The sequence below is a fragment of the Phyllostomus hastatus genome, unplaced genomic scaffold, assembly GCF_019186645.2.
Source record: "Phyllostomus hastatus isolate PE091 unplaced genomic scaffold, TTU_PhHast_1.1 phas_contig_40, whole genome shotgun sequence".
In the NCBI taxonomy this organism is placed as follows: Eukaryota; Metazoa; Chordata; class Mammalia; order Chiroptera; family Phyllostomidae; genus Phyllostomus; species Phyllostomus hastatus.
Window position 1 is genome coordinate 84,247,783 of NW_025333872.1, and position 19,437 is coordinate 84,267,219.

Consider the following 19,437-nt stretch of genomic DNA (forward strand, 5'->3'; position numbering starts at 1 on the left):
TAGTGTACTAGTTAAGAGCACAGGCTCTGGCATCTGGTGGCCTCAGAGAATTTTGACTAGTTGGGTGACATTGGTCAGCTTACTCAAATGCTCTCTAAATCTCAGTTTTCTCATACATAAAATGGGCATGTTACCACTTCTACCTCGCATAGTTTTTGTGATGATTATATGACATGAAATATGTAGTGCTCTAATATAGCAATACATAAAAGAACCAATTTTAGATTCTATTATGATGGTTATGATAATTGTTAAGTTGTATGTGTTATTGCTCTTTGGTTATACCAATACACTGGTAATTACTCTGTGGATGTAGTGACCATTTAATTTTCATAGTGGTTTTCTGTTTTTCTTCTACTAACAATGAATATTATCAGTAGAACTCCCTTAGAGGGAGTTGTAATTTAGAAATCATTATTTTGTTCCGACATACCATAGATAGGACTTTCCCCAAAATTTATAGAATTACTAGGACAGAGAAAAATAGATTATTGTGTGTGTGAACGTTTATTGAAATGAGTCAGAATGTTTAGGGCATGGGAGGTCATGGGCTCACATTGTGATCTGTCAGATTCAAATCCAGAGTTCATGTAAAATTCATCATCTGCATAACCTTGGGTGTAAATTACTTGATGTCACTAAGCTTTAATTTTCCTAGATATGCAGATAAAAGAACATACTGACAGAATTGTTAAATGTTGAATAACAATTGTGAAATTCTTGGCTCATAGAATATGTTCGTTAAATGTCTTTGTTTTTGTTATAAGTAGCTTCGCTTTACATTCTCACACCCCTTACTTTTTTCATTCTTCGTCTGTACCTTCTGAATTCTTTTTTCAAGAAATATCTTTCTAGTCCTATTAGAATACTGATTCACCTGCTTTACTGTGGTAAATAACTCTGGTGCCTATCACTTCTTCTCACTTAAAATGCAGATCATAATCGAAACTTTTCTCAGGTCTTGTATTCTCATTTTATTTTTCAACTATTGTTCATATCATAGATTACTGATTTGTTTCCTTGTCTTTTAAACACATTTCTTCTAAGTTTTTTTTCTAGTTTCATTTATCCTATAAAATAGTTTCTAAACTGTACTTTCATCATAAGGCCCCCTTCTCTTTTTGATCAGGTTCTGAATTCTCACCTTAGTGTCAGTGGTTTTGCCCAGTTTATTTGGCTTAACTAGTTTGCTCTTGTGTTCGAATTTGTTATTTCCATTGTATTTCATATTCTACTGTAGGAAATACGCCTGAGGTCTGACCCAGGTGTTCTGTTAAGTGCTGGTGACACGGAGGTGAAAAAGACACAGGCCCTAAGGTGTTACAGTCTATTAAACGGGCAGAACCTTATTCAATCCCTATTTTAATCATCCTTTTATATTATTACTGTTAAAAATGACATTTAAAAAGTGTTTGCTCTGGCCTGGTAGCTTAGTTGGTTAGAGCATCTTCCCGATATGGCAAGATCTAGGCTTTGATCCCTGGTCAGGGCACATATAAGAACTTACCAATGAATATATAAATAAGGCGAACAACAAATTAATGTTTTTCTTTCTCTCTCTCCCTTCCTCTCTCTCTCTCTCTCTCAAATCAATAAATAAAAATTTTTAAAAAGTACTTAACCATAACTATGCATTCTTAGGAATGAGGATTTATTCCCTGGGAAGAGTCTTGTAGTAAGATAGAAACCCTTTAAATTCAGCATGATAATGGGCTCTTTGAAGGTTTTTTGAACTCTCTCTAAAGATTATCATCTTAAATATTTTATATAATTATGATTGTATCAGCATTTTATTAATTCTCTTCTAGAGCCATCAGAACCAGTTGGAAATGTTTGATGGAAATGTTGCTCACATAAGTACCTGGCTTTATCAAGCGGAAGCTCTATTGGATGAGATTGAAAAAAAGCCAGCAAGTAAACAGGAAGAAATCGTGAAGGTAGCAAACACGGGATCAGTACTGCTTGTGGGGATGGAAGGTCTGGCCGTGGTCTTTTCTTTGGTAGGATGTGCCAAGTTCCTTGTGCCCACGTTCTTCCCGTGCAGGAGATTCATCAGTGTTTATTTGGTTGGAGAAACTGAAGTCTTGAATAAGTCTTAATGTATGAACAGTTATTATGCAAGTCCATTGTATTAAAAATCTCTTATTAGTAACCCCAGACATTTATTTAATTCTGAGTTAGCATCACATCCATGTTTGGTTTTGATTTTTCTCATGTGATAAATTTGTGTTTTCTTGTAATTAAATTAGCGTTTACTGTCTGAGCTGGATGACGCCAGACTCCAGGTTGAGAGTGTTCACGATGAAGCTGTTGTTTTGATGAATGCTCGCGGAGGCTCAAGCAGGGAGCTTGTGGAACCAAAACTAGCTGAACTGAATAGAAACTTTGAAAAGGTGTCCGAACACATCAAAAGTGCCAAAGTGAGTAATTATATATATATTTTTAAAGATTTTAGGTATTTGTTTTTAGAGAGAGGGGAAAAGCAGGAGAAAGAGGAGAGAAACATCAGTGTGTGGTAGTCTCTTGTGCGCTTTCTACTGGGGACCTGGCCTGCAAGCCAGGCATGTGCCGTGACTGGGAATCGAACTGACTGACTGGTTCGCAGGCTGGCACTTAATCCACTGATCCACACCAGCCACAGTGTAATTATATTTTTATATAAAGCTGTTTTCATATAATTTTATATCTAAATTATAGATGAGTATGTGGTACATAAGTAAAAACTTTTAAAAGTACATTTTTCATTGAATGGAGCATTTTTTATTTGTGGTTGTGCATATGAAGGAGAAAAAATATGAAATGAAAACTGAATAAAGTAACCAACTTGAGAGAAGATTTCAGAGGCTCAGGAAATTGTTAAAATTGGCTATAAAGTAATGTAACTAATTCCCAACCAAAGCATGCATATTAAACTCATTTTATAGTCATAACTTTATGTATTTGTGTACGCTGTACACTTGTGAATTTGTTTTTTGCGTGTGTTGACACTTCTAAATGTTACAAGAAATTTCATAATTTAGGTCTAATGTAGAAAGCTGCTACCTTGTTTTACAGATTGGAAAAAGGGACTTATAAATTTAATTAAGAGGATACTAAGTAATAGCTTTTCTAAAAATAGCTTCAATATTATAATTTCTCTCTTTTTGAGTATATCTTTTTTATTCTCTCTTTTCTTACCTTGTTTCATGAGGGGAGGAAATGAAGTATTTTACAATATTATAGTGATTTCAAGGCCAGGCATGTGGTTAGTGCTCAGAACTAATGTTTTCCTTTGATGAAAACATTTTGAAAGTTTGCTAGGGAAAAATAACAAAACAAAACAACACAGCTGACATGGAGATTATTTAAACCATGCTGAGATAGAATTCTGAGATTTTTTTAGAATCTCCACTATGCCCACTGAATGGCATTTTTTGAGTATTCAAATAATTACACCTCTAGAGAGTTGTGTTTTGAAATTATTTAAGAGGAAGGATCCTCTTTTTTTTGCAGGAAGTAAAATACCCTCTAACTTGGCTTTAATTTGAAATATCTGATGTAATAGACCATCCTATCTTTCATAGCTTGTGAATAGATTCAGATTATTCACAATTTAAAGAAAACAGACAAATGTCTCGCTTTAACCTTTATCTTCATTTGCTTTAACCTTGCCTCCTTATCTTCTGACCTGCGCTCATTTATTTTTTCAGTAGATCTGTGGGGGACGTTTCTTGTCATAAAAGAGTAATGTACAAGACACAGGGATAGAGCTGGAGGAAGTGCAAAGAAACAGAGTTATCATTGTCCCCATAAATAACCTCTGTTAACGTTTGGGTGTATGTGTCCATTCTTACTTATGCGTATAGGATATTCAAATGTCAATAAATTTGTGTTGTTTGCATATTCCCTTTTGGCATGGTTTTTAATGGCTATGAAGCATTTTAAGTGAATTGTTATAATTTTCTAAATTAGTTTTTACTTTTATTGTGCTTTTATAAATATTGCTTCTTTAAAATTCTTTTATGCATGTCTGTTTTCTCATCTTTTAATATACCCTTTGGATCAATTCTTAGAATTCCTTGAAATTGTTATGAAAGTTGTGTATATAAATACTGTTAAAATGATTTTCAAAAGATTCCTACAGAAAGTCTGGACCAGTTTATACTTTCACTACTATCATGTCAGAGGTGACTTTGCCCATGCTCAGCCAACACTACATATCATTCTCTTGCATGTTATTTAGTTTTATTCAAGTTGCTACATTGGGTTTAGTTACACGAATGTAAAGTTTTTGTCAATGGGCCTTTCCTGAAGTTACTTCTTTGAGAAATATGTACTTCCTAGGAGTTTGGCTGTCAAAATCCAGGGGCAGTTCTACTGGGGAAAGGTAACTAGAGGGCTTTCTTTGGGAGGTACCTGTCCTAGGTGGTGGCCTTTCTGTCTGTGGCCATGGCAGGGATGGCTTTTGGATCACGACACTAATTCCTGCGGTGCTCACGTGTGGTCTCAGGGTCCTCCACGCAGCCTGCAAGGCAGCCGCAGTGCTTTGCACGTTACTTCACATTTCTTGCTGGAGTTTGGAGAAAATAGGGAATTCAGAGAGGCTCAAATCAATAAAATCATTGCAATAAATGAGTGAAATTAAAGTCAGTTCAAATAAATGCTAGGTCCTCTTTTGACACTCCACTCCTCTGATCAATGACAGAAGGTCAAGTTCAGAATATGTTTTCAAAGGACACTTTTTTTTCCCCACAGTTGCTAATTGGCCAGGAGCCAGTATCCTACCAAAGCATGGTCACCACTGAAGCATTTGAAGCTGAGGTGCCTCTCTCTGACTTGGAAAAATTAGAAAATGACATAGAAAATATGTTAAAAGTTGTAGAAAAACACCTGGAATCCAGTCATGAAGATGAAAAGGTTTGGTTCAAAAATTTAAAAATCAGGATGCTCTTATTTTTCTTCTTTGTTAATTGTCTTTTTACATCAGTGTTGCTTACCCAAATATCTGCCAAACATAACAGAACAGTTCAAATATGATGTTCTGAGTGCAGTGTAGTTGATTTATGTGATGCTTACCAAAATAGACACAGCACTTTCTGACTTCAAAGTAGTGTCCTCTTAACACTATCTAAACTAGCGTTCTTTATGAGATGTTTTAGCATCAGATATTAAATATCTCAAAAAACATAGTATTTTTGTTGTATATAATTTAGATGAACATATGTTGACTTACAGGTTGTAGGGCAGGTCTCCTACTTGGGAGCTGATGGTGAGTGACCTGACGCCTTTTTCTTCTGAATAAATTTTTTTTCTTTTGAACATTCAGATGGATGAGGAAAGAGCCCAGATTGAGGAAGTTTTACAGAGAGGAGAAGAAATGTTACATCAGCCTATGGAAGAAAATAGAAAAGAAAAGATCCGTTTGCAGTTGTTACTTTTGCACACCAGATACAACAAAGCTAAGGTACGTTCACGAGAGCGTGTCCACCTGTATGACGCGCTCTGCCCCCTTCACTCAGGTGCTGGTCACTGTGCGAGCATTCACGGACACCTCCACCGCACCGGCTGGAATGCTGTGTCCTCTCTTCCAGTGTATACTGCTGGATACGTTTGTATTTCTAGATGGGGCAAGAGTCAAAGAAAGTAGAAACATGAAACTTTATCATCCGTCATCTCTTGGATTTCTGATAATGTGCTGAACCGTAAAAAGGATCTGTTTCTTTTGGGAGGGGTTTCTTCCTTCGGATCTGTATTTTCTATGTACAGGTCAAAAAAGTTTCTAGTTTAAAAATAACCAGATATATGAAATTGGTAAACTATGATTTATATTCTAGAAAAAGACTCAGTGCCAGCTCCCTTTTCAATGGCCACATTCCCAGCTGCACTGTAAATGGGCTGGTGGTCCCCAGGGGTCTGTTCTTGTTACAAATAAATGCAGACCTCTAGATTAAATGCCATTATCAACAGCATTGCTTTTAGTTTGATTTTTTTATTTCATTTAGGAATTGTAACCGTTTTCAAGGTCACTCGCACAATGAACATGTATTCACTATCACCTTTGAATTTGCAGAGGAATATCATGTTTTAGAAGTTCAATATAGGGATGTAGTGAGACTATGAAGAAGCTACTTTAATTCATGAGTAGAAGAACTTTGGCTATTTGCAAGTAGTAGACAGTGTTATTAAATTGCAGCCGTCTAGAAGCAAAAGACTTCAACTCCTTAAGGACTAGTTGGCCCAGAAAGTACTGTAATTAGGGAAAACAAGCAGTTCACTCAGCTTAGTTTAATTTTGCCTGAATTTAGTGTGTTAGTACCTATCATCTGATGTAGGGTGTTCATGTTGTAAAATATCATTCACATGGGTTAAGATTATCAGGATTATCTTAAACAGGATTATCTGCATGTTATTATAATCAAAACAGTTTATGAATTGTAAAAAATTGTTGTTATAAATACATGTTTAACTTATTTACATTTTTAACATTGTGTCCCAGAAAGTGTTGACTGTAATTGTGAGATTTTAAAAGTGGGTGAAGTAATAATGGTATTGAAGTGTTTTATTTTATATAGAACTTTATGATTTGCAGCGTATTCTCGTGTCCTCCGTGACTCAGGAGGGAACATGTTATGCTTTCCCGTTTGCTGAATGAGTTTAGGTGGCATAGGTTTTAAAGTGAAACCTTTCTGTTCAAGAGCGGGCTACAGACAAAAATCAGAATAGAGATTGTTAATAGAGATTGTTGCCCTGTGAGGCAGGGTAAAAGCATAAAAAATTAAAACTTCGTTTTTAAAAATTTGGATCAGAGTTTTGCAGTTCTCCCTCAAATAGTCCTGTGTTTTTTTCAGTTTGCTGTTATTCATTGTGGGGATGTTTCAAGAGTGTACATCATCATCATCATCATCATCATTATTATTATTATTATTCATGATTTTACAGGTAGTCCCTGTTCAACAGATGAGAATGGGTCAACCAGCTCCCGGAATCAAATCATCAGCTCTTCCTGCGGATTATATGGTTGAAATTGGCAAAGCTTTACTGTCCATGGATGATGTTGAGTCTTCACTGAATGCCCCAGAGCTGAGCACTGCGGTGTTTGAAGATTTCTCTTTTCAGGAGGATGCTCTGAAGGTAGATCTCTAGGCAGGGCGTGTGAGTAGCTGCAGTTAATGCAGTAGAAGTTAAGTAAGGACTCTGTCCTTGTGCCTACTTAGATGATCTATAACTTTCAAAATTTGTGCCAAGGAGTTAATAATGTGTATGAATGATAAACCTTTCCTGTATTCACCAAGGAAATATTATAAAAAGTTTAATTTTTTAAAAGTAGGTATAGATTTTTAGTGGGCAGTTATTAATTCTTTGCACCATCAGAGACATTTTTAATCTAACACCTGCAGAAACTGCATTTTTTTCCTCGTGGACTTCATTGCCAGTTGATATGAAATGTCAACATTGATCATGCTACCTATAACAGTTTATCACTGGCCAATGGCTGTGGTGTGGGATTGTATGTTGATTGTGAGTTAGTTAGGGATCTGGAAGTTTTTAGTTAGCTCACAAAATTATTCATCAATATCATCAAGGCTTTTTAATGTAACCTGATGGCACTTATGTGTAATGTCACAATGAAATTGCTGATAGATATGATAGCTTTGATTGATAGCACATTTCTGTCACTTAAATTAGCATTATTAGATATTCAAACACTGCATTACCTTTAAAGAATGTTTGGAAGCTTTTTATATGTCCTGCATAACTGCTACTTGGAACGTCTGTGAAGATTTTTTCCCACCATTGGGATATCATGTAGCATTCCTCACACTTTGGCCAATCCAGGGTGTTACTATTTTTTAATGTTTTCAGTTTTGAATAGCCAAATGATGATATATCATATGTCAAATAAGTGTTATACAGTATAAATTTTTGGTCTATGATTTCACTTTTTTGTCTTTTTGCTGCATTTTACCAATGTCTGACAATATATTACAGAATATCAAAGACCAGCTGGACAAACTCGGCGAGCAGGTTGCAGTCATTCATGAGAAACAACCAGATGTTATCCTCGAAGCTTCTGGGCCCGAATCCATTCAAATCCGGGATGCACTCACTCAGCTGAATGCAAAATGGGACAGACTTAATAGAATGTACAATGATCATAAAGGGTAAGTAAATTAAGTTAATACTTAATTTAAAAAACCAACAGACTCATGAGCCACAACAAAGGGCATATATACATTAAGATTAATGAGACTATGTTTCATGTCTTTGGAGGAGGTCCTGTTAGTAAATTGTGATGAGTGTAGTTCCTTAAAGAAAGCAGAAAGAGATTACATGTAGAAGGTCATTTGCAACATAATAGCTTAATAATTAAAGGAAGCACCTTTAATTTTTAATAGCTAAAAGGCATCCGTTTTCATTAATGTCCACTTTCTCCATGTTTGATGATTAATGTGAGTGAGAGACAGGAACAGATAATTGGAATCCGTATATAACCACAAACCATTTTTAAAAATAACCTTCTGTTTAACAGAGTGGTTTTGAGTCTTCTTATTTCTAGATTTTGACCGGGCCTATTAATAGGTAGAAAGAAAATGGGAAGATTTTTGACAGGAGCTGGGCGTGTAGTGGAGAGGCAAATAAAGCAAGTAAGATGTGAAACAGTACAATGTACAGTATCACAGACGAGGAAAGGTAACACAGAAAGTACATTGGGAAATTTTAGAGACATACACACAAAAATTAGGTATTATATTTTTATCATTTTTATTTTTTGTTTGGCCTTTTGGTATATTCCTTTGCATGGATTTTAAAATTCATCTCTGTATATTTAGAGAATCTTGTTTTAAGTACATCTTTGTGCATACTACTATTTAACTAAACCTGATTATTAGATGAAGATTAAATTGTTAAAAAGTAATAACACCTTAAGGCTCTATACTGCATTATGGACTTGAGTATGATAGCCCTGCTAACAGTGTATGTGAAAGTGTCCTTCTCACTGACCCCTTGTTAAGATGAACAGTTGGCTACTTTTTAAAGACCTTTGTCAGTTGTGTAGTGATAGATAACATTGCATTGCAATGTTATTTTCATTTTTTGATTATCACTGAGATTTCAATGACAATAACATGTTTTATTGGCCCCAGTAGTATTACTGCTGTCGGTTGTTAGGTCATGTTCTTTGTTCATTTTTCTTTTATGGTATTACTATTTACTGATTAATTTGCAAAAGCTTTTTTCTAGATTAGGGTATTAACTATTTATATTTATTGTTTATTATTCAAACTTTGCATGTGCTGTCTAATTTTGTAAGTGGTGTTTTTTTGATGTATAGGTTTAATTTTATGTAATTGTATCTCATGAGTCTTTTTCCTTTGTGAGTTTGTTTTGTTGATATGCATTCAAATGACTTTTTCTTTCTGATATTAGTTAAATATTTATGTACACTTTAAAATGATTTTGTTTGATTTAAAATTTACATTTAATAACTAAGTCACCTGTATTTTTATTTAAAAAAATGTTTTGTGCTAAGGTCCAGGTCAATGGATCTATATAGTAGCTCTTCGGTATCCAGAGTAGGGTGGGTGCATCTCTGCTTTTAAACACTCCCCAGCTCATTTTGTACTGCAGCCTGAGATAGGAAACACTAGGCTGTTCTATTTTATTTTATTTTCCATAAATGATCAAGCAGTTTTTGTTGAATAAGTTAGCCCTTCCTTGTCAGCAGTATTTCCTTTATCGTAACTGTAAGTGTATTCCTATCTCATATTCATTTAATTTTTGCTAGTTCTGTCTTCTGACACCATCAGTTTTCGTCTAATACCATAACATCTTTCTTATGTCTTTTTCATCCAGTACAGTAAATTTTCTCAAATTATTCTAACTTTAAAATTCTTACTATTTTTCTATATTTTTTCTTGCAGTAAAATTTTAGTCATTTTAATTGTTGGTTAAAAATGATTGATTTGAAATGTAGTCTTTCCTTTGTTACCTAGGTACATTTCTGTGTCCATAGAAGCATTTTAGAGGTTTGTCTCCCTGTCTCCCTAGAACTTACTACTCCTGGTGGTTTTGTGTTTTTATTGTTGTTTATTATTGTAGAGTTGGTATATGGTCGCTTTCTTCTAGACCCCGTGTGTGTGTCTGTGTCTCTGCGTGTGTGCACAGGTGTATGTGTATAAAATTGATTCCTTTAGCCTTTATCAGTATACTCACACGTCATTTGCACATGATAACATTTTTTGATTACCCCATTTGCATATATGCCTCTGGCCAGTGGGGTAGAACTTGAAGAACATTGTTGATTTATAATGTTGATTGCAGACATTCATGCCATTTTCTTGATTATAAAAATGTTACCTTTTGGAAAATAATTTATTCCATGTGAATTTTTAAAATTTTAGGAACATGACTGAATTCTCTTACATTCTCATGTCTTTTATTTTCTTTTTTTCATTGTTTACTACATTACATTTGCTGGAAGGATTGTCCCTCATTTTATTTGTCCCAGTACTTGGGTACATTATTTGATTATTTTCTTATTTTTATTCCTAATTTTGCTTTGTTTTTCTCTCCCAATCTTGGTAACCTATCCTAAAATGTTTGTTTTTCTCTATCTCTGTTTATGTGCATTTACAAGCAATACGTTCATTTCTATTCTGTCCTTTTCGTAAAACGTCAAGGCAGTGGCAAAGGTTCTGTGTTTCCACAGTTTCAGTTATCATCAGAATCGCACCAGGGTGACCATGAAGTCCCTTTGTCCCTTTGACCGGATTTCTCTGTGCTTTTTGCCTATAAACTTTTCCAGCTTTGTCGGTCTACAGTAAAAGTGAGATAAATACCATGAAAACAAAACGGATCCTCTTTCTCTGAGATCTCCCTTATGCCTATTTTGCAGTGGTTCATAGCATTAGCTTTCATATTTTTTCCAAAATGCAATTTTAATTTTAGAGCCGTCCTAGATAATGGAACTTCCTTCTCCCTGTCAGATTTCTTCCCTTTCTTTAAGCCACTGATTTCTCCCTTCTCATCTTGGATCCTTATGTGTCTTCTCTCCCAAGAATGCCCTCTCAGATGTTTTATCCTCTGTATCGCCTTCAGCGGACTCTCAGTGCTGTGAGAACAAAGTCCAGCCTTCTCATGTTAAACTTGGAAGCTTTTAAACAGTGTTCTCCAGGTGGCCTAATTTCTATCCTCTTGCACATATTGTTCAAAAAAGTTTCCTTCACTCATTTCATATTAACTTGATCAAGATTTTCTTTGCTTTCTTTACTGTCTCAGTTGATTTTTATGCAGAATTCCATCTTCTATGAGGAGTAATTTTCTTTCTCAATTTCATCAGTCATTATTTTTCCATCATTTAAAAAGTTTTTGTAACTCAATATTACTATAAAAGTTTTCACCCATCCCTCTACCTATATGTACCTATCTGTGCCTCTATATACACATAATTCTTTTGATGTATGTTTATGGAGTGCTGATGAATGTAAGGCACATGTAGCCACAGGTAGCCACATGTAAGGAGTTATTAAGAATTGAATAAATACAATAAATAGATGAAGTCTGTTTCTCAGGGTCCAAAGGTATATGGCAGAAAAAAGTAACAGGCACTTATCGCATAGGCTGTGACAGGGACATTGCAGGAGGCCATGTTAGGGACCCTGAGGAATCTGGGAAGGCTTCGTGGAAATTGTGAAGAGAGCCAGGGGAAGGAAGAGAGGGAATGCAGCGTATGTTGCATAAGGTCATAGGTAAGGGAGAGTGCATTGCTTAGTTTTAAAGATTTTATTTATTTTTAGAGAGAGGGGAAGGGAGGGAGAAAGAGAGGAAGAGAACCATCGAGGTGAGAGAGGAACATCTATCAGCTGCTTCTCACACACGCCCCTAACTGGGGACCTGGCCCGAAACCCAGGCATGTGTGCTGACTATAAGTTGAACCAGTGACCTCTCGGGATACACAGTGATGCCTGAGCCCCTGAGCCACAGCAGTCAGGGCAGTGTGCGATGCTTTTGAGGAAATGAAAGCAGTCCAGTAGAGCTTGAACTCACAGCGGTGAGACAAACCAGGGAGCTGTAAAGGGACCGTATCAGAAGGGCCTTGTGTGTCATGTTAAGTGGTGTGGATTTTACTCTGAGGATGGTAGGGAGCCATTGCACTATTGTAAGAAGGGAGTAATAGTTTGCTGACTGCAGAATAGATTGCTAGAGGACAAAACTGACAGCTCAGACATCCAGCTGTGCCTGACAAATGATGATAACTTGATTAGGAAATGGCTGTGAAAGTGGAGACTAGGGAAAAATTTGAGAATTAAATAGTTGAATCAATAAAAGGCGGTGATGGGTGGGATGTTAAGAGTAAGGAAGAGGGAGGAGTAGAAGTGACCCCAAGTCTTTGGCTTGAGGACCCAGGTAGGTGGCACCCTTGCCAGAGACCAGGAACATAGGCAGTGAGAGGAGTTTGTGAGGGAAGATATCGGTGTCAGTTGCAATATTAGAGACAGCAAACTCAAATGCTTTGAGATGACAGCTGGGGCTTGGAGTCCTGTGGCTCTCTGGGAGTCCACAGCTTTTCACGATTCCATAGAGCTGACCGGATTCAGAGAGGAGGTGATGGCCTGGTGAATCCTAGCTGAACGTTGATTTCTTGCTCTTTCTTTTTCCAACTCCTGTTTAATCTATAGCTGGACTGCTTTGTTTAGGTTCTGTCACGATAATAATGATCTTTCCTAGGGTTACTGCTTATATTCCCAAAGTCTTTAGATCTTTGGAGGATGCTTTCTAACAACACTTTCTGTTTATTATTGCAGTAACTCAAAAGTTGAAATTTGTGGTTGTTATTTAGTTACTGCATATTCTTACGAAAAGTAATAAAGATTGTCTTAATATTTTCTCATAGTGTTTTGTTTGAAGTGCTCTTAATTTTGTCATGCCCAACAGACTTGCTTCATTGTGAGTACTCAACAAATATTAACTGAATTTTCAAAATGAGGTTCATGGAAGAAAGAAATAAAAACATTATTTTGGGGTTAGCGATATCAGGGATCATTTTATTACTTTTTCAAAATAATATCTTTTTATTATATAAATAAAGATTTTATTAATATGAAAATCTCAGAAGTATCTTCCAAACCTCTCCCAGCACCACTAATTTAGACACAAAGGCTGAAGCAAATTCTTCAGGATCCAGATACAAAGCTTATGCTGTTTTATATTTTAAATATGACGAGCACTGGACTTTGACTTTATCTCATTTCCAAAGGCATGGGGTTTAAACAGGCATCTCAGTAGTCCTTCGTCTCATTGCCTCACCTGGGCTTTGCAGGCACGTCCTTGCCGGACTGTGTTCAGGTGAACGGGGCACTCTGGAGCAGTCATCACCCAGTGCGTTCATCTGCTAGGGCTACCACAATCAGACACCACAGACTGGGGCACCTAATCAACAGACACTTATTTTCTCTCAGTTCTGGAGGCCATAAGTCCAAGATCAAGGTTCCAGCAGGGTTAGTTTGTGTTGAGGGCTCTCTTACTGGCTGGCAGAGGGCCACCTTCTTCCTGTCCTCACGTGGCCTTTTCTCTCCACCCTCTCAGGCAGGAAGATGTCTCTGGTGTCTCTCCCTCTTCTTGTGGGGACTCTGGTCCTGAGGGATTAGGGCCCCATCCTTGTGACCTCGTTTTTAAAACCACCTCCCTGAAGACCCTGTCTCCAAATACAGTCACTTTCGGGGTTAGGACTTCCTCATAGGAGTTTGGGGGACAAAATTCAGCCCATCACACAGAGAATAATGGAGGGAAAAAAAATTTTGAAGTGCTTTGGCATTTCAGGTTTTGTTCTACCTGGGAACTAAATGTTCAGGAAGTAAAATATAGTTTTTTGTAAGAGGATAGAATAATTGATCATATTTTACATTTTATGGTATTTGACATGTAGGTGGCTAAACTTGGGTGGGTTAACTGCCTGTAGCTAATCAACCTCGATTTTCTAGGCTGGACAAGGCATTCTTTTCAGCAGATAAGCTGCCTAGTGTATGCACGTATGTCCATAGGCACGTATGTCCATAGGCACATATGTGAGCGAGAGAGGGACAGGTGGTGTGTGTGCCATTTATTTTGCTCTTGGTATGAAGCATGTTTCTCTGAAAGGAATAATTAACTGTAATCCATTACGAAAACCAATCCTATAGAGCAGTGAGCTGTGAATTCATGGATTTAGGAGCTTTCTCAACAGAAAGCTCATTTCAACAATGAGATTTGAATTTACCTAGAAGAGCTGCTTCTTAGACAATCCTGAGAAGTTTAGAAATGTATTTTATTTTATTCGTTGTCCTCTAGTTATTTTGACAGGGCTGTGGAAGAGTGGAGACAGTTTCACTGTGACCTTAATGACCTCACCCAGTGGATGGTGGAGGCTGAAGAGTTGCTGGCTGAGTCGTCTACCCCTGACGGTGGCCTGGACTTAGAGAAAGCGCGGATACATCAGCAGGTGGGTGCTTTCCATCAGAGGCTGTGCATCTGCCAAAAAGGGGGTGTCTTTTTTTTAAAGATTTCATTTATTTAATTTTAGAGAGGGGAGGAAGGGAGAAAGAGAGAGAGAGAGAAACATCAATGTGCGGTTGCTGAAGGCCGTGGCCTGCAACCCAGATATGTGGCCTGACTGGGAATTGAACCTGCCACAGACTGAGCTCAATCCACTGAGCTATGCCAGTCAGGGCAGGGGGTGTATTTTTTTTTAGTATGTGGCATTTAAGATGTATTTTGAAAGAAGGGGATAAATATATTCATTTTCAGGCACATATGGACAATTTGTAATTTTTGTTCCAGTTCTAGTTTCCAGTCATAAAGGCTTAAGAAAAATTGTTATTTACATTTTTCTGTTTTTTTTTAAATATTTATTTTTTACATTTTATTGTTGTTCGAGTACAGTTTTCTGCCCTTCCCCCAACCCTTGGTTTTGGGTTTTGCCCGTGTGTCCTTTATAGTTGTTCCTGAAAACCCTTCATCCTTTTCCCCTCATTATTCCCCCAATCTCCGCTCTGGTTATTATTTTACATTAGGACTTCAATGAAATTTCAATTAAAAATAGTCTTTAGTGGTTATTATGAAAACAACTTTATTTTACAAATTTTGTATTTAGAATAACATTTGTAAAATTCTGTACTCAAGACTGTAGCAGACGGGTATCAGCATACCTCACCTCTGTTTTCTGTTTAAACACTTAGATATCCTATTTCCACTTTGTATTATGATAATTATCATAAAAGTGAATTATTCTTGAGCTGTGTCAGGCCAGCTGCTCATGTAGATCTAATTCAGTCTTGGAAAACATAACACAGTAGCAAAATCAGTTCTGCTGATAACAATGGGTTTCTACAAATAATGGTGAAAGGCAAGCAAAATTTAAATTCACTGTTGTTAAAATATTTTTTCTTTTATTAAATTTCTAAAATATATTTTATGTAGAAGGTTCATGAGGAGTAAATGCTGTTATTTTTCTTATATATTTTGGTGCATTTTTCACATTTTTAAAGATATAGATGAATGCTTCAATTTTACTTTAAATTATTCTCTTTTAAATTTGTTGCTTAAGGATTTACAGACCAGTAAAGCAATATCTCAAGAAAATGCACACTGATGCACACTGGTGAGGCTCGGTGGATTGAGCACGGGCCTGTAAACCAATGGGTCGCAGGTTCAATTCCCAGTCAGGGCACATGCCTGGGTTGTGAGCCAGGTCCCTAGTAGGGGGTTTGAGAGAGGCAACCACACATTGATGTTTCTCTCCCTCTTTTTTTCCCTACCTTCCCCTCTCTAAAAATAAATAAATAAAATCTTAAAAAAAAACAGAAAAGAAAATGCACACTGAGGTTTACTTATATATGGTAGGACATAAGGGCATATGGGTTTGTTTTCCTTTTTAAGAGATGCTTTCAAGCACATATTTAGAAGAAGACAAGCAATTTAATCAAACCTGACTGATGCTTATGCTTTAATGTTGTAAGCAGCTCTTATTTATTTAATGGTATTTATCTGTCCTGTTTCACTGTATGACATTCATGAGAGGGGGTTAGATTCCAAAATGGATCTTGTTTTGTGTGTTCATTGAAATGTAATGAAAGTGTTTTTGAATGGCTTTCTCATGAACATACAGCAGCCTCGCAGGACTTTGTTCCTTTAACGCTGAAATGGACGTCACGTACCTGGGGGATGCACTGCATCAGAACATCTTGATTTAGCAGGAGACTTAATCTCTGGCCGTCCTCTGTTACAGGAGCTCGAGGAGGGGCTCAGCAGCCACCAGCCCAGTTTGGCTGCACTCAACAGAACTGGGGACGGGATTGTCCAGAAACTCTCCCCCACCGATGGAGGCTTCTTAAAAGACAAGCTGGCAGGTTTAAACCAACGCTGGAGCGTGATCATTGCAGAAGTCAGGGATCGGCGGCCAAGGTGATTTTGCCTCCGTAACTTAAGGGCACAGGGGTAGAGATGTTTTGGGCAGAGCCTTTGAAAGATACAATCAGATGAATGCAAAGTTCTTTTATTGTCTGATGTTGCAATAGAAGCTTTACTGACATTTAAGACCTCCCCGGTCCATGTTGTTGTGCATTGTAGAACACTTTCCCTTACTGTATTTTCAGGCTGTCCGTACGGTCTCCCCTTTCTGCACAGATATCATCCATGTAAAACATGCCTTGTTCTTTTCTACTTCTGACTGCTTATTCTGCTACGGTGACCATGTGGCAGGAAGTCGAAGTAGCTGAGAGAATGCTATGGATTTCAGTCTGAAGCTCTGGCTCAGGGTCAGGTTTCTCACTTGCTCGTTTCCTGACTGGGCCTTGGGGTCTCTCTCTGTTGTAATCCCTCTCACTCGGTGGTCCCTAGTCAAAGGGTGTGCTGTACCACATACCATGCAGTGCTTGGTAAACGATACAGTTCCTCTTCCAGCTAATATACTATACATATGGTATACTGTTTGTTTTTATGTCAAATTATGTTGCAATGTCCTCGATTTTATTAGGGTGTCTCTGGTTGCAAACATGTTTACCTGTGAATATACTGCTCAACATTGTCTGTATTTTACGTATTACAAAATTATTTGAAGTTATTTTTTTTTGAGATGGTCAACATTTAATGGATGCTTTCTACTTTGCCTAATACATTTTGTCTCTTAAATGACCATTTTTTGGGTTAATGGCAGTTGTGGGTTAAAAAGTCCCAGATACATGTTTCTGCTAGTTTTAAGTGTGTAGATGATATACTATTTTAGCAATATGCTATTGTTTTGTTAAAGGCCCATCCAATACTGTTTTCAAGTCCAGTATAGACGTACTTTGCAGACATTGGGGGTTTGGTTGCAGACCACCACAGTAAAGCACTTATATTAAAGTGAAGCCATACATTTTTTTGTTTCCCAGTGCATATAAAAGTTATGCTTATACTCTACTGCAGTCTATTAAATGTGCAATAGCACTTTGTCTATAAAAACCAATTACATACCTTAATTAAAAAATACTTTGTTGCTAAAAATTGCTAACCATCATCTGAGCGTTTCCTGAGTTGCAATCTTTTTGCTGGCTGAGGGTCTTATCTTCAATTTGTATGAAAATGCAATTCCTGTGAAAGAGTGAAGCAAAGCACACTAAAATGAGGTGTGCCTGCATTATAATATGTTGTGAAACATTCAGGTATGACTCTTTGCCTTTGCTGCTTTTTATAAAGTAGCATCATCTATTATTGTGTGTGAGTTTTGGTAAGAGGCAAATAACAGCTGGTGTGATTTGGTTGAGAGAGTGCCATGTGGCATGTGGCGGAGAGAACGTTTGGCACCTTGCACACATTGCCCTATTAAGCTACCACAGCTACCCTCTATCGCAGCGGTCCCCAGCCTTTTTGGCACCAGGGACCAGTTCAATCTTGAGCCCACCTCTCACCTCTTGCTGTGTAGTCTGGGCCCTAACAGGCCACGGTACTGGTACCAGTATGTGGCCTTGGGGTTGGGGACCCCTGCTCTAGGGGACTGTTAGGCCCATTGCACGGCTTTGGAAACTGAGGCTCAGAAGAGTGAGGCTAAGCACTTGCCCAAGGCCTTCCACAAAGTCAGTGATGGTGCTAACTTACGGTCTCAGATACTGTGCGTACCAACTTGGGAAGACTTCTGAGCTCTCTGGCTGAGTCTTTCCTCTGTGAATGAGAACTGTGACACCTTCTCAGGGGAGTGTCGTGAGGATTAAAGAAAACAGTGTTTATAAAAGGCATATGCCCCGAATATTCATAGTACACTCTAAATATCTAGTTCTTATAATGTTAAGTTAATATAGGATTGATTCTCCAAGCATATTGGTGCTGGATTTTGCCAGTGATTGACTGACTGATTTATCCGTATTTATTGAGCCTTGGGCTTAGCACTGGGGACATGAACATGACTAAGGAACTCAGAGACTAAGAAGAAGAAAATACTACACGGAAAACATGCTATGCTTTGACTGAAGGACACATTGTGAGGAAGATACAGTGTTGTCACAGATGGGGAGTGATGGGCCGTGGCGTTTAGGCGTCACAGTCGGGGGGGATCCTGAAACTGGGTTTTGAAGCATTTATGGCAATTTCCCATAAATACCCCCTAGGGAGGGCTTTCTAGGGGAAAGAAGAAGAACAGGCCTACATGGGAGGAATGAACCATGTGGCCAGGTGAGGGATCCGCCAAGGCTAGATGCAGAGGAAGATCCAGGGACCAGGGCCAGGACTGGAAACTGAGGTTGCATAGCATCTTCTGTGCTGCGCCAATGAGTTTGCGTGGAGAACCTTTCTAGCTTGAAAATGATGTGTCTCCCAGGTCGTCTTAAGGAAAAGGATGTGCCTGTTGGCATGGTATTTATTATCAATAAATGCAGCAATTCCCCTAAAGATTTTCAAATCAGTCGCTGTAGAGTGTAGTAATTATTGCTCCCAGAACTAATAAGGTGAAGGAAATACCTATTTTACTCATTTTTTTTTTTTGGAAGAGAGAAGAAGGATGCATCTCTTCTCCCACATCATACATTTGCACTAAAACGATGTTTGCTTTCATTCATGTTTAAATTCACTTCAGGTAGTCTTAACCTGGGGCCACCCTGGGATTTGAGGTCATCTGTGCCCTGTCATCGCAGTCACAGAGAGAGAGAGCACACAGTTCACTCTGTCTTGTGTGGACGGCCTCTAGTGAAATACTTGCGCGGTTCAACAACTTACGGTGGTGTTCCTTACAGAGAACAGTTGTTATCTGTTGTTTGAATGTGAATCTAAGACTTGCTTTTATTCTTAGGGGTAACATTTAAAATGTTAGCTAGTTTGCAGATGAAAATTTTGTGTGAGTGGAATGTGTGTGATTGAGATAACTTGAAAATGTTAATTTTCCTTCATACATACAGTTGCAAAACACTAAATTGGTCATGAGTAGGAAACATAAATTTACATTCCAACTTTTGT

At 37.6% G+C, this 19,437-nt stretch overlaps 1 protein-coding gene across 6 annotated transcripts in view; it reads left to right on the forward strand.

The window, feature by feature from the left end:
- UTRN (utrophin) overlaps nucleotides 1-19,437 on the forward strand; it is a 453,043-nt gene that overhangs the window by 177,010 nt on the left and 256,596 nt on the right. For all 6 annotated transcript variants that reach the window (XM_045842802.1, XM_045842803.1, XM_045842804.1 and 3 more), the window contains 8 exons: nucleotides 1,809-1,937; nucleotides 2,250-2,420; nucleotides 4,735-4,896; nucleotides 5,306-5,443; nucleotides 6,919-7,110; nucleotides 7,969-8,141; nucleotides 14,308-14,458; nucleotides 16,244-16,419. In XM_045842802.1, coding sequence (XP_045698758.1) covers nucleotides 1,809-1,937; nucleotides 2,250-2,420; nucleotides 4,735-4,896; nucleotides 5,306-5,443; nucleotides 6,919-7,110; nucleotides 7,969-8,141; nucleotides 14,308-14,458; nucleotides 16,244-16,419 — 1,292 coding nt within the window. The remainder of the gene's footprint in view (nucleotides 1-1,808; nucleotides 1,938-2,249; nucleotides 2,421-4,734; nucleotides 4,897-5,305; nucleotides 5,444-6,918; nucleotides 7,111-7,968; nucleotides 8,142-14,307; nucleotides 14,459-16,243; nucleotides 16,420-19,437) is intronic.